The following is a 16433-nucleotide window of genomic DNA, read 5'->3' as shown; positions in this document are numbered from 1 at the left end:
CTTGTGCTACAAGCTCCCCTGTGAAGTAAAGTCTTCCCAGGTAAATAGAGAAGCCTCAGCTCAGAAAGAAGACATCACTTGGGAAGTACTGGATTAAGTGAGGACAGAGAGGGAAGGATCTTTATTCAGTTTACTCACCTAAACTACTAATCAGCAGAGTGAGTAAAAATCAAACAACTGATGGTACTGAATCCCTTTTTAGTATCATGATAGTCACACTTCAGTCTATCTACTGCCATTATTTATGTACAGCAGTGATACAATATGCCAATCACTGTGATTATATATACAGAGCTGCTGCTTCAAGGACAACCAAGACAGTTTTAAATTTAACAAGCAACAGAGAAAAACAGGCAATATGATAATGTTTTTGCTGAAACACCACAAAGTCTTATTGTTTCATACCTTTAAAAAAAAGTACTAAGATTTAACTGGATTAATTGCTCTGTCTTTTTAAAACAGAGCATTTTAAAATCAAATTATTCTCACATACTACTTCTGTAACAGATATGCTTCCAAGACTCCATCACTGCTCATTTCAAGTGTGTTTTTCCTTCTAATCCTTGTCTGGTACACTACACCAACCTGGAAATAGGTATCTATATTATACATGCATAATGTAATTTCATTTTAAATTTGAAACACCTGACAAAGTCAAAACAAGCCATTTAGAAAACAAACAACTCTTGAAATTTCAAAGATCATTAAAGATCTCCAATATGCTTTTTCTCCTACTACCCTCCTTGGCAACTAATGTAAAAGACATCACTAACTCTTGTAATAACAATAGCTTCCTGTTTCAGCAAGTCTTCAATTTTGCAGAGGAAGTTAAACACAAAGAACCAGAACTATAACTTGCATTCCAGTAGAAGTTTACTTTAAGTATACAATGTTTTCAAAAGCTGTGCCAAATAAATATCTAGTATAGTTCCTATAAATGCTGTACTTTTTGTTAAAGAATGAAAAAGCCATTTTTCTCAGGTACTTAACTCAGAAAAGCATAAAACTTCACATATCATACAAGCATTTTATAAAGAGTGACTGAACTTGGGCCTGATTCTGCTCTCAGTGGTGTAAGCAGCCAGACTTCCAAAGCTTTACAGGGATACTCAGTCCTACATTACAAAAAGTAACTTTTCTCACTTTGAGAACAGTTTTCTGTAGCTTCTATAAAATAAACACAAAATTAAACCACAACCACTAAATGTAACTTACATGTATGAAAGAAATAAATATCTGAAGAAAAGTTGGAAAAAAACTCCCATTACCTTCTCTAGCAGTTCTTTCACTACTTCATTTGTCAGTGTTTCATATGTTAAAGGACATTCTTCAATCACCAGCCTGGGGTGCCTTTGTCCTCTGGGTGCTGCATGCTTCTGGCTAGAACACAGAAAGAAAGCACTCTTTGTCAGGAGTTTGCTGCAAACTTGAGCAAATGCTTGCATATAGAATTCTTTTCTTTTGGAATAGTTATGAATGAAATACTGACAATTCTTCTTCATACTTTTTAGAACTCAGTGGGTTTTGGTGTTTTGTTCTACTTCCACAAAGTGGCAGGTACTGTGTGTTTCAATGCTAGGATAAGAATACTAATATTTAACTGGAGTTTCATTTGAAGACCATGCAGAGAGATACTTTGGAAACTGAGCTTTACTGACAAACAGCTCTCTTTGTAATAAATAAATGCAAAGATCTCTGATGATGCAAAATGCACCAATTTAAACTATAAATTTAGTAAGCACAAAGTAGGTTCAGTTTTGTAGAAAACACCCTATGAATAGAAATGGTGCTTTTACACTGTTAACATCCTGCTGCTTAGTTTTTGTAACTAAAGCAGAGCTGCAGCTGTTAAATGAAACAGTACAGGCAAATACTAGAAATACAATGCAAAAACACTGGGGGCTAAATAATGTTTAAATCTGTCATATTTAAGCTGACAAACTCAAAGTTATAGAACTGTGCTCATGTTTTATCTAAAGCCAGTTGTGCTATTAGTCAGACAATATTTAGTGTATGCCAATAATATAACAGGATTTAATTTGATGCTTCCTTCATACAATCATTTCATTTAGAAAAGAATGTCAATGAGATACATTCAAATATAAAAGGTTACTTTCCAAACAGTAGTTGGAGAAGGTATATTTCCCTACAGCAAAACCAAACTTGGTACATATAGTGCCTGGGAAGGAAACTGGAACCTACACCAGTTTCACATGTAGGCTACAGAGACTCATCATTCAAGGGCCTAAAGATTCAAACAACAACATCCAAAGGATGCCACATCTACAGGGACAAGGCAAATTGTGGGAGCTGCATGCTGGCAGTGTCAGCTCTTGAAAGCCTCAGATCCGGAGCAAGCATTTTGCTCTCTTACTCAACCTTTTGCCCATATGAACAGCATTCACCTTGTTTGCAGATGAACTTACAAAGGTTAAGTTGTATGAACAGTAAATACTCTGGACCAGGCTTGTTCAATCAAAAGGTTTAAGAATTTCTCTCAAATGAATGTTTTAGGAAAGCATTATGGGAGTGGCAGCGAGGCAGCTTCCAATTCACACCCTTCCAGTCCTCAAATAAAGGCAAGAACCTTTGTGCATCACATAAGGACTCAGGAGAGAAGGGGAAGCCTGACAGCTTTTAATGCAGTAAGAAATCCACTTTTCTAGTTACTCAAAATAAGAACAAAAGGTTATCTTCTTTGCATTCCAAGGAACTAATGGTAACATTGTTTTGTACATCTTTAGGGTCACACAGTGATTACAATGCATTAAAACAGGAATAATAAACAAGACCATGGATCTGGAACAAAAAATGAGCTCTTACCTCTCCCTCAGTGTCAAAACTAAGCTTTTGTATGATCTCTGATCCAGAATGATTATTTCCTTCTTAAGAAAAAACCCCAAACTATCCCTGACAAATTAATTCACAAACTATGTAATTTTCCCCTGGGAAGAGACAAAAGTTTTGAAAACCAAGAAAAAGCAGACATGAGTTAGTTTAAAACAGCTTATTACTCTCCTAGTATTTTGATTAATCTTTTATTTGCTGCAAGTTCTAAGACAGATGATATTACATTTTGGATTTTTGTTAGGACATTTACTAAGGCAAAGCAAAAATTATTAGCCTGTTGTGTGCTTAGAATCATTTAAAAACATTACTAACTTGCTAATCTGAGGTGCTCATTTCAAATTGATAATAAGCTATGCAGGTTGAGCAATCCACTTACAAATGGCTTAAGTAAAGAATCAGTGTATTCAAATTATTTCACTGTTACCTTAGTTTTAATCGTGAAAGTACCACTCGATACATGTGACTTGCAGGGAAACTCCTTCTCCGTCCAATTGGCAGCATAATGGGATGAACAGCTCCTACAACATATCCTTTGCTGTAATAGTCTTCCACCCGAGATACTATATCCAGCACAGAACTGATCTTGATAACTTCTGGATTAGAGGAAGCTAAAAAGCATTGAAAGCAGAAGAGAAGCACATGATACTGTGTACATCCATAAACGTTTTGGGTGAGTTCCTTTTAAGTAAACCACACAAAACCTATCCCCAGGCATTTATTTACAAACTACAGTAGTATTTATACAAGAAAAAGCAGATTCACAGATGATTCAACACTATTCAACTACTTCAAGTACCTATTTTTACAACTTAGTGTGATCTATTTTTAACATACTTGGCAACATTTTCTGCTCAATCTAGGTCTGCCAAGCTGATTTAAAAGCTATGTTAACATCTAAACACACAATAGGGCTGAACTTAACAAAGCAACTATTTTGTCTACCCAAAGCCTTCAACATACTGAAGCAGTATCTCTCAACCCCAGTTGTGAGGTAAATTCCCATGTAACAGATTTAAGCATACGACAATTATTTGTTTCCATTAATTTTTTTCCCCCCTTAGAAGTGATCTGTGGAGTTGACATATTGACAGTCCCAGTTCCTTTTTCCAACAGACATAAGGATATATCACCTAAGTAAGCTTGTGGTGTCACCGATTTCTAAGGAGGGTCTCTCTCAGCATGTGCAGGCATTTTGCATCAATAGGCAGCACCTGGACAATACACTGCTGTTAGGGAAAACTACAGAGATAAAGGGAAAACTTCTTGGACAACCTTTTTTTGAATGATCCACAGCTTTTCCAGAGAGGAAAGGAAGATTCCGCATTGGTAAGAGACGATATATTCTGCTACAGTCAGTCTGATGGGTCAGTAATTCCTGTTCCTCTCAAGTACAACTGGAACTGTAAATGCTCTCAGAAAGCAGGAAATCAATACTCATACACAAACAGTAGCAGAAGAGTAATTATGCCAGCACAGATTTGCCAAAGCTTTAATCCTTTGCAGTTATGAGCTCTGATAACAAAACAGCTTGGCTTGAAACCTGCTGGTCTACTGGTGACCTCTGCTCCAAGCAGCCTACTTGTCTGTATTCTGATGGGTCCCTCTTTGCAGGACTTCCCATGCATTAAGACCAGTGCTTATCTGCATTAAAGGATGCCTCAATCAAATTTAAGTGACCTCATGACACTTTTTCCAAGATACATACAACCTTAACGTGCTGCCCTGAACATTCCCTTTCCTACCATACAACTGAAAATAATGAAATACACTAATTCTCCTTTGATTCTGTAATTTAAAAAGTATATAAAAATAGTAAGTGCAATTACATAAATCTCTCATAACTTTGCTGAGTTAATTTCATGTTCCTACCTTCTCTTGTCTACATATAGTGCAGGTTGGCAATCAGCAAGGAATTTCAGGACCTAAGACATAGCAAGTCACAAAGTTTGTCTATCCTACTGTTTTAAACAATCATCAACTGGAGATATGACTCTTTAGTTTGCTCAAATGTTTTATTCTAATAAACTGAATTAGAACTCCTCTGGTTCATGAGTGGTGTTCTGTAAAACCTCTCTATACTGCTTTCTCACAATAAAATGAGGATATTGACATACATACACTTACGGAGGGCTTTAAAAAAAAGACCACAAAAACCCCACAAACCATCAGAAACTAATATTTTACAACACTCAAATGCTTTTTAATACCAATTTCTACAAAAGGGACAAAGGAACAGAGATCTACTTTGCTTGTCACTGTAAGAGCCTTAAAAGAAAAGCCAGCAAGAGGAACCAGAATAATTTATACTGTAGGAAATGCACACTACCAAAAATTATCACCAACATACATACTGATGGTTTATTGCTGTTAACCAGAAAATTCAACATATTAAACTAAACTGTCAGTAATTCTCAGTCATAAGAACAGGGCTGTTGCACTTTTTTCAAGACGACAGTATATCACAGCTCCCCTTCTGTAAACAGATGTCTTGCCCTTAGTAATACCTCCATCCCATGATTCCACTCATTGAAAATCCAGGAGATACATGTATTGAGAAATAACTGCTCCATAGCCCACAAGCCAAAAAAGCAGGAATGATGCAATAGGATCATGACTTCACTGATTTTACAAATTTCTTTAACCCTTTTTCATCAAAAAAAAATTCCTTTCTGATGTGCTCTCAACAGGTAGCCAAAATAGTGTAGCAATAGCAACTCCAGCCAACTTTCTAGCTGCATAGTAAGCCTCAGATGCAGGATACTGAAGATGATGACAAAACAGCTATTTCATACTTATTCATATTGGTACTCAGAGTGACAAGAACTTGACAGCATGTCACCTTAGTAGGCTGCATCAGTATTTATTTTTCTCCCTAATATGAGGGTTGTGGATAAAGCATAAGCATTCTGCTTAGTAGAAATATATAAACTATCACTACTTTTTGGGTAAACTGACTTAAAAGAATAGCAGCTGGTTTTGTTATTGGGATATGCCTCATGCCTGAGACCTTGGAATTTACAGTCACTGACAGGCATTTAAAACTATACTTCAGAGTCCACTGCTCCCTTTTCTTTGTACTATTCAGTTATACCAAAATAAAAGATTGGCTGCAATTTTCTTGTTTGGGATTCTCCTGATGGAGATCATCCTCCATGGAATTCAAAGCTAATTTTTACAGTAGGGATGGGAGCATTTTGGGGACCAGAAGGAGAGAAGCCAAGGTTCAGTGCACAGCTAATAACTAGTTAAGATGCACAGGGACTGCAGCCAGCAAATTTAGACTGCAGCATGGTTGACCTAATCTGCATCATGGCTTGGGAGAAGATCACAGACTGCTGAAAGTTTCCCCAGCAGGCTCATTTCAACTTCACATTGCATATACCTGATAAAGCACAGAATAAGGCATATTGAATTGAAGTAACACACTGATGCTTGCTATACTTTTATCTTGATGCAGGACATAGTTTACCGTAAGATCTTAAAATATTAAGTGCAGATTTTCTGTTTCACTTGATGCAAGATCCAGTGGCAAGAAATCACTTGGGCATACAAATCTATGTAGGGGAAGACCTTGCTCTGGAAAGTGGCACAGCAGAACGAATGCCATAAAGATATGGCACAACTTGACAGCAGAGCAAAAACTTTGGTCTGCAGTGATAAAGGGGTCTCATTTTCATTTAGCCAAAGGATATTCAAATAGCAACAAGTACATGAGCGAGTTAACTGAAATAGAAGAAAAAAAGGACAAAAGCTCAATATATTGTCTACACTGCTTTAGCCAATTCCCACATTTCAGAAACAATCAGAATTTAAAAATGCCTCCAAGACAGTATATATACACACCATGTTTTATTTCTGTATTCATCTTAGCTCTAAAAAAGAGAGACTTCAAAGAAAAAATATTTTAAGGTCATACATAGGCATAGCTAGAACCAGTCAACAGAAAGACATCTGTGTTTACAAATCCCCTTACTTCCAGTGAGAAGCCTAAAGAAGAGTTAGGCTGTTATCTGGAACTGTTATTTAACATTCATAATTCCACTGAAGTGAAGCAATTCTGAATATCAGATAAAACAGGAGAAAATTAATCTTTACCGCTGTACTGCTAGGTTATTAAAACAGATACACCTTTATTTGCACTTTTTTGATGGGCTTTTACTTAAAAAGTCACAACCTCCTTTACAACAAATAATTTATACAGCACTTCTAGAAACTAACTTGAAAACACAGCAAAACTATCCAGAAGAGAGGCTATTTAAGAACACTAAACGCTCTTCAGCTTCCAAAAAATTTATCCTTTCTATCAGTGGATTAATAGGCAATCCATGTACGCCTTAGGCAGCCTAGCTCTATTTCCAACGTCTTACCACTATTACTTACTCATTAGTTTTGTTTCCTCAAAAGGAACAAGCCAGTAAGAAACTTTGTGTAAATAAACAGAACACAGTTACATTCTGCTACATTATAGTACTGGAGATCTATCTTCTATTAGTATCTTGCAGTTTTTTTAAAAAAAGACTCCTGTATTTTAGATAAAAGTATTATAAGAGTTAAAAGCAATCAGAAGCCAAGTTTTGTTTATGAAAAAGTTCCTGTAATTGCAGTAAGATCTGCACTTACACTGTCTCCCTTTATCCAACCCTTCTAGTAACAGCATTTACTTCAAATCCCTGTTATTAAGCATTTCCAGTAGATTGGGTTGTTACAAAATGCAAGTTACTATAAAGTGACTGTAAAACTGAGCTGTCTGTTCTCTGAGGGCAGCCATCTGGGCTTGTTTATGTTTTCAACTTTGTGGAACAGGGAGTTGCTCTGTTAGAGATGGGACACCCTCGGGAAGGAAGTATCCCACAGAGCACTGTCTGCCTCTTGCTATGCATACAGATTCTGTTTCATTTCAGTCACAATTTCAAAAGACTATTCAACAACTACAAGTAAAGCATTTGGAAAAAATAGTAAGCCGAAACTCAGACTCTTACAGAAACATCTACCAAGAGACTGTGGTGGGCATAAGAGGGGAAGTTACTCCTGATATACAACTAAGGAACAGGCTTACTTCTGCATAAAGTAACAAGGACAATGACAGCCTGTTTTCGGAAGTTGAGTGCATTTAAAAGATTGTTATTCAATTAAGGCTCAGGCACAGTGTATTTTCTGAACCGTCACACTGAATTCAGACAACCATTATTCAAAGTGAGTACGGATGGCAGTATCTGACTCCCAGGAAACTAGGAAAACTCTCTAACAGCTTTTAGCCAGCTTCCTTAAAGAGGACAGTTGTATAATTTGGAGGGTTTGGTTGTTAAAAATACTTCAGCAGTTTCCATTGTAATTTTATACAAGTAAGAACCTTCGTCATGATTTGTGTTTCAAAATAAAAGTCTTACATTTTGGCTAGCTTTGATAAAAGTGCCTAAGATTTACTGTAAGTCAAACAAGACAAAACTAAGTTAAATCCTGTTCCTTCTCATTTCAAAATAGTAAAGATACAGCATAAAAAAAATACCTTCTACAGTAAAATCCAGCAATACATATTCATAAGCAGAATCCGTCTTTGTTTCAACTTGTGGTCTCTTCAGTGTAGAAAAGATTTTTCCAGGGCTGCTATCATCTGGGTCTTCCAGCTTTCTCAGTCCGCACCCCATGGCAAGATCTGCAAATGATTAAGTCGCAGGAAAAGGTGGGGGGAGCAGCAAGATCTGTCGCTCTTACTACAGGAAAAAAAAAGGAACCAAATAATTCCCCTTGATTTTTTCTATTATCTGTAAATCCAAACAGAGAAAAAGTCCAGTTCCCAAACCAAAAAGCAAAGGTACTTTCCATTCATTTTTAATATAGAAGCAGTAAGCTCGTGATGATTTCAAGCTACAAACTTGGTTAAGAGTAGGCTTGATTTTGCAGCAACATTAGAGCTGCTCCAAACTAGCAGAGATTTTCCATGCCACGTCAATTTACAGCCAGCCCCTATCAGTGCTCTCTTGCAGAGGACACCAATAGTGCTTTGTTTGTCCTTCTAGACTGACCGGGTGAGGGGGGGCAAGGGGGGAAGAAGAACTGAAAAAGAAAGTTAGCGAGAAACTTGTCTGTCATTACTTACCTCCAGAAGTTCCCAACGGCAGTAGAAAGTCAGAGAGAAAAAAAGCAAGTTAGTCAGAATGAAAGAATGAGAAAAGAGCCTCAACATGGTTGGAGACAAAAAATCACTTCCAGAAAGGAAGTCAGCTTCAAGAGGAAATTGCTTCTGGCATCTCAAAGGGTAGAAAGGCAAATGAAAAGCTGTTTGGTCCTTATTTTAGATTTCAGAGTTGGCTCCTATTTCCTTTCTACAGGGACTTTATTGCAGAGGAAAAAACCACCAACACGAACACAGTGTAATAGCATAAAAATATGTAGTAATTTCCCATCCAGAAAAATCAATAAGAATCTTCATCATGAAAATTAACTTATGTAACTGGTTTTGGAAAAAAACCAAAAAAATTACACTGAAATATTCTTCATTTCAAATGGGAAAGACTTTTTCAACACTATATAAGAATAAAGTTACAAAACTTCATTTTCCATTACTCCTGGATATTGAACAAACAAAATATTTTTCTCCTCTATTAAACTGACCTAAGTTGGTACAGCCACAGACTTTCAACACTGCTTTCTATGTAAACTTTTCTTTAGGTCCTAATAATTCAGTATAATTTTAAGAGCTCTCAATACTCTTCTATTAACTATTGCAAGTCACTTGTAACTGTATTATACCTGATGCAGGCCACAATAATGTATGGCAAAAAAAAAAGGAACACAGTTATTTTCTAAAGCTCTGCTACTCCCAGGACAAACTGTTAGAAATTTGCCTTTTTCTTTTGAGACTACATCTAAAGAAATTAAAGAGTCATCCAGAGAAAACCAAAGATTCATAACACCATTTTAGATTATATGACCTGCACATTTAAATTCAAAAGGCTTTTCTGCTTTTTTCTCACTGAAATAAATATACCTTATTAAAAATGCTAATATTTTCTCTAATAAATAGCACCAAGTTAGGCATTAACTATTTGTGGGTTTCTGTTCTACTGCAAGCAAACTGATCAAACTTTATTTAAGCAACTTACCAGGAATGATAAGTCTAGAAACTACAACCCTTTGAAATATGTATTATAGCTTGAAGTCACTTAATTCTGGAAAAAAATTTAAAAGTCACTTAGTGCAGAGACTAGAACTGAAGCTGTAATTATAATTGCTGTTATTATTTAAAACAAGCTCCTGAGTGCTAAAACAAAGGAAGTCCTCAAGTGTTGTCTTCTTGATTAAAACCTAGGAAGACGTATCAAATACGCAGAATTCATCTTGCTGCATGTCCTCTTACACAGAAATTGCTCCCAAACACTACTTTTTTTTTCATTAAAGGTTATCCCTGAACTGTTGCCATATCAGCCATACATATAAACTGCCCACTCAACCCTGAGAATCCTGCTGCTTCATTCTACACATCCCTTAAGATTCATTGTAACTGCTTGTATAAAGCCATGGCATGACTAAGATAGCTGCAACTTAACCAGCTTTTTGCAGCACTACTCCAGTTGCCAGCAGGCTGCTTTTTTATCTTTAACTTAAAATAGCTACATTTTTAGTGAGGCCATTTTGAACTCTTCATGACAAGGCTTACACAATATTACAACCCTCTCACCAAGACAGGACTTTCCATAATATAAACAAACTCCTACAACACCATGAAGAGTCACAGTTACAGACAGAAGCAACGGTCCATATTTTGTGCAATCCTAGATTAGTATAAGTAGTTATAAGATTCCAAGTTGGAAGTCAGTCAACAGTTGTCATTGCAGACTTGACTCAAGCTGCTAACCTCAGCCAATGAAACCAAAGGTCCCACAGACCAAAATAGAGAAAACAAAACAAAACCAGCAAGAACAAGCAGCATACCCCACAGGAGTTCAAAACTGCATCACAACACTTGAATGACTCAGGAGAGCCACAGCATCACAAGATTCTTAAGATTCAAGAGCTGCAATTTCCTGTTGCAAAGTGGATACAAACTACAAAACAATCTTCAGTGACCCAAAATGCAAAGGCTCTGGGAACTGGCATCAGAGAAGAGCAAATCCCTAAAACTACACTGTGATTCACTGGCATGTTGTATTTACAGCACCCCCTCTGAAAGGGCATGTGACTCCTTCACTGAAACTTGGTAAAATTTTTAGACTTTAAAGTAGGCAAAGACAGCCAGACAAAGGACCAATGAGCCCAAAGGAACTTTGCCTCCACAGAAGGCTTTCAGGATCCCCCAACAGTTTTTATTCCGACTAAACAGAAAAATGATACAAAGACAGCAAGAGTAGCACACCAACAGGAACGTGTGTCCCGTGCTGAACTACTGACTGCCTGTTGGCAACACAGGGTGAGAAGCAGCAGCAGCTCTGCACAGCAGCTTTGACCAGACTGTGAGACAAACAAGCCTTACTGTCTACCCACACCTCAGGGTTGCTCCTCCTCTTGCTCATGATCTGCTTTGTTCCCTCTTGTCTGAGGGAGGTTTGAAAACTTTTGTGTGGGAGGCATTTCTGTTTCCCTTGTTACATTACCAGGCTTACTGAACCAAAGGACACCATCCCATGCTTGAAACTGCAGTTTGGAAATAGATGTCCCCCTGGTTCCTGACTCCGTGCTAAGCTGCAATCAACATGACTGACAGCCACGACAGGCTCTCTGTCTATGGCCTTGGTGCCAAACACAAGTGGTACTGGCACCTCTTTTTGATGAAATCTCCCTTGCTGGAATTGTAAAGACAACACTTCTTGGGGTTTGGAATATCTGTGACAAACCCATCTGAACACAAAGCCTATTTAAAAGAACACCTTCCCTTCTCCAAAACCCAATATGATCTGCATAAGCAATTTAATAATGCAGTTTAAAGATTTTCTCCCCCATTACCTTAGGGGATCAAGAATGGGAGATAGTACCTCATCATCCAAGTTTCCTCCTGGCTAACATCATGAAGTGCACGGAAAATTACGAAAATAAGGAAAGTACACCAAAGATGTTCCTTGTCTGTATGTACAATATCTAAACCAAAACTCAAGGAAGATCCTAAATTACTGAATCTACAGTTCAGTCACTATACCAGCATCCGCACCAAATGTTATCTTTATTAAAGAGAACCCTGTCTCTTTCTGATTAAGAAGATACTGGCTAGTGAGTTAAAAGCAACAGGAATCATATTGCTTTAATACTACATTAACTTCAAAAATAATCAAAAGCAGCAGTGTTATAACTTTAAATTTGAAAACATAAATCATGGACTTTGTGAAAGGGCTATAGAATTAAAGGTCCATCACAACCAGGACACAACTCCTGCTCAATCTCATGATTTAGAACCGGATGAAGATTCCAAGAGGAGAACATGTCCCATCTTCCAGCCTGTTAGGCCACCAGTGGAAAAAAACCATTAGTCTGGGCAGCTTCTATCAGTGAATTTATTCCAGGTAAGCTCATCAGTGAAAAACTTTGAGTGAATAACCTGCTCACAAACATACCACCAGTAAAGATCCACTCTTATTCTCAAGGTTGATGTAGTGAGCAGCAGAAATGCAAATACCTTAAACTTCTACCAATTACCCAAAGAATATATTATCATTATTAATAATGATTTCACTAGGACCAAAATGACTCACTGCAAAATAGAAGGGATAACTTCCTCTGACAAAGTCAAAATGCAAAATATTTGGACCAAGCACATTTCCTACCTAGGTTGGAATGTTTGCATGCTTATAAAGGATATATTGAAAAAAAAGTTAAAAAACCCCCCCAGCAGTATTATTGGCTATAGATCAGTCATCACTCACACAATGTTTTTAAACAGAGGACACAGACATTAATAAGAAACAAGGCAGCAGATTACAAAGATGCTAAATTGATCAGATTTCTTCAGAACCTGAGGGTATTTGAACAGCTACAGGACTCAAAAATAAGACATTTAAAATCCCTAAGTATTAATAACCTCAAAAAGCAACATTTTTGAACTTCAGTTCCTCTTTGAACTTTTTATCAGGCTTACTTCCTTTGTTTTATGACTCAAAGCAAATGTAAAGTTTTTGCTTGAGAGAGGATAATGACAGAAAAAGCAAAAAAGCTTCCATCAGAAGAATTTGGCAACTCAGTTGTCAAATATTTTTTTTCCACAACCCCATTCCCAAGAGCCATTACTTTAACTAAAACACTGACATTTCTTTCTTTTTTCTCTAGAATGATTTGGTTTAAAGATACTAACAAAGCAGCAGGGTTCAATTCTGAAGGCTTTGGGTTTGGAAATTTATGGTTTTTTCTTCAGCCCAATTTTTTTTCCTTTGAAGGAAGAGTTTCATGAATGTGACAGGAACAGTCTTATTAAACGTGGTAACTAGAACAGAAAAGCCAGCTTTTCTGCTGTAAGTTTTAACTTAATGTTCTAAAAATAATGAACAGAGATGACAACAATAGTTTGCTTTTGCAGTCATTAAAACATAGTTTAATGATAAAAATTTAATTCCATTTTTTCATGTTCTTCTAAACCCATATTTAAACTCTGATACTACAATAAACAAAAGTTACAATCCAAACAGTAAACACAGACCAGTTGGAATTAAACTTATAGCTACCAACTCAGAACTTTACTAGAAATCCAAAGCTAAAGAAGCTTGTTTATGATTGCTGTATTACGAGCAGTTTCAATAGGAAAAACTTTTAATTTCTAAAATTGTTAACAGTTCTCTAAAATGAGATCTGCAAATTTATTAAACTTTTCTCTCTGTGCATCCACAGTGTCTCACTTATCAAGGCAGTAGTAAGTGTATTATCTGCATCTCCAATACAGTATCAAACACTACAGCCATATGTTAGTCACCAATTAAACCCACATATTCTAGAATGAAACTGGATGGTCTAGATCTGGATTTTCTATATAACAGCTATGTAAGGATTAGTGTGCAGGAATGCACACATGGCACTGTATTCTGGATCCTTAAAATAAGGATTTAAGCTGAATATTTTTTATTTCAATAGGAAACTTCGGAAGATGTTATATATCGAAGGTGAATCGAACCTACTGTTGTACTTCAACATTACAAAGCCACAAACCTATTTTACAAAAAAAAAAAAAAAGCTATTTTGCAGCCATACAACTTTTCACATTTTGTAACTATGTTAAACAGAGAAAACCATTTCAAGAGAGCCATGTGTTCTGCTAGTTTCTGCTCAGTTACTACTGGAATGCAGTTTATTCAATGACTTATTACCTATTTTGGAAAATCAGTTTCAGAATACAAAGAATTGCCAATTTAAAATGAAAATGGTAAGTGGTTTTTCAAGGATAATGAATAGACTTCTGACGCATAAGATCTGAAGTAGCAGGAACCAAAAATGCTAGTGAACTAGAGAATTCTACTTTATTAAAAAAATATATAAAAATATAGGAGAAACAGAACTTCAGTAACTTCAGAACTTTCTGCCTGTTCACAGGATTTTATGCAGTGTTAATCAAATAGAGAATGCTAGAACTAACCTTCTGCAATGGAAATGTAATATTAAGCAGACAGCAGTCACTAGAAATACTGTAACAGTTAGCTCAGTAGAAAACAGAAGATACCAACCAGTTCTCTTAAATTCTAAGGGGCAGAAGCCAGAAAATTAACTTATTTTGCTCATATGTGAATGTGACAGCCAATACATAAGGATGATTTGCTACACACGTGCGAAGCCTTACAATTATCAATGGGAACTGCAAAAGGCCAAGGACAACGTGACCCCTTCTCCAATCCCCAAAATCCTCATCTGAAGATCTGCAGCTAACTAAATTACTTCTGTTGACAGCATGGGAATCTCCACATTCTGGAAATCCAAACAAGCAGAATAGTACTGTGCAGTGTAAAGGAACAAGAAGTCATGGATGCTAGAACATCAAAATAGCACAACTGCAGGCACTGAGGAAATGTAGTTCTTCCTCAGCATATATATAATTCATCTACAGGAATTCACAAAGGTCAGTCAGTTACATCTCAACCGTGTCTACAGAGATTCAACTCCTGAAAGGTTGGTTCTGTCACTGCTGTCTGATGTCATGCCATCACTCTCGGCAAGCATTCTGAAGAAAGATGAGCTACAATGTAAACGAAAAGGCCTCAATTTCAACAGTGACTGCCAGTTTCTGGAGGAAAACCAATATTCAGAGCTACTTGGTTTCTTCTCAGTCTCTCACATCAAAACAAAACTTTAAGACCTAAAGATACAATCCTAACTAAAACTACCTCCAGACTGGCATTACACACCCCACAGTGGAACACTGCAGGGATAGTGAAGTGCCTGACACTGAATATCCTCACAAAATCAAGTTCACATGCAGGTAAAAAGAAAGTGAGGGATCTTTGAAGCAAAGGCCATGGGATCAACTCATTATCAACAACATAACATCTGCACCAATTGAGAAAATAAACTACATTTTGTGAGTGTCTGGGATAGAGCCACAATCTGATGACATGTGACTGCACAGTATTTGTACACTTTCAAGCAATTAGTTCAAGAGACTTCCCTCTAAGCACTCTTCTTTTAAGTTAGTACTCACTGCAAAATTTATTTCTTGAATCTCTGATACATTATTAAAAACAGGCAAGTCACATTTGGTAAACAAAGTGCAGGTTCAAAAAATAAAGGCTTGGGACTAAATCTCCAGAACCCTGGGTAAAATGTGCGTTTCATGACACACAAAATAAGGTTCTACCAGAGCACAATCTTTCTTTGGTATCTTCTGAGACAAAACTTCATTAAAAAATATTTACTATGTAAAAATTCTTCCATGGAAATGAATTATGGCTTTGATGAGCCAAGATTTTTGTGATACATTTGTATTGATGAGTTCTAAAATGTGAAAATTAAACAGAACTGGACAGATGTGTTTAGTGGTAGAGACTTACTCAGAACCATGAGAACTTAAAACAGATGAGAACTTCCCCCTTCAAAAAACAGGCTGAGCTCTACATGTATCAAAAAAATAGTATTTTTTTTGATACTTAGTGGTAAGACAATCCACCACAGCTGCTACAGCAATAATTTGTTAAAAAGAGAAACTGTTAAAATTATATTGGTGCAGATTTTTCTACCTAGCAGAAGGTGCAAAGTCCCTTGAGGAAACTTGCAACCAAGACCTAGTACATGGCATCTCCTTTCATAACAATTTCAAAAGAGCATAAAACCAGAACCAGACTCCAACTCTATTCCTGGACAACACCATAAAGCACCATTGAACACTGGAATAATCTTTAAAGAGATTTACATATAATACATGGATTATTCACTGACTACAGTGTCCATTTGGCAAGATCTAAATGATTAAAAGGAAAAAAGTACCAACAAAACAGATCCACACAAAAAGAAAACCCCCAAATTACTACAAAACAGAATTGAACAGTTCAAGGATATTATACATGCATAAAATAAAGACTTCATTACTGCAGAAGCAATAAGCCATAGCTTGTACTCCTGTAACTACAGACACTGTATTTTTTAAACTTGGGAAGTAAGAGGAGAAACAAAATCAAAATCCAACC

General features: G+C 36.6%; 1 protein-coding gene across 2 annotated transcripts in view; it reads right to left on the bottom strand.

Moving 5' to 3' along the window:
- RFTN2 (raftlin family member 2) overlaps nucleotides 1-9070 on the bottom strand; it is a 31806-nt gene extending 22736 nt beyond the window's left edge. Inside the window, exons 1-4 of one of the 2 annotated variants that reach the window (XM_010406571.4) lie at nucleotides 8948-9070; nucleotides 8357-8561; nucleotides 3275-3458; nucleotides 1269-1380 (exon numbers count right to left, since the gene is read on the bottom strand). In XM_010406571.4, the coding sequence (XP_010404873.1) occupies nucleotides 1269-1380; nucleotides 3275-3458; nucleotides 8357-8495 (435 nt within the window). In that variant the 5' untranslated portion in view covers nucleotides 8496-8561; nucleotides 8948-9070. Of the gene's footprint in view, nucleotides 1-1268; nucleotides 1381-3274; nucleotides 3459-8356; nucleotides 8872-8947 lie in introns of those variants that run through there. The other variant, XM_039554672.1, reaches the window with a different exon arrangement.
- Nucleotides 9071-16433: the final 7363 nt, after the last annotated feature.

This window comes from Corvus cornix, chromosome 7, assembly GCF_000738735.6.
Source record: "Corvus cornix cornix isolate S_Up_H32 chromosome 7, ASM73873v5, whole genome shotgun sequence".
In the NCBI taxonomy this organism is placed as follows: Eukaryota; Metazoa; Chordata; class Aves; order Passeriformes; family Corvidae; genus Corvus; species Corvus cornix.
The sequence above is the reverse complement of the archived record's forward strand: the minus strand, read 5'-3'. Positions and strand labels throughout refer to the sequence as shown.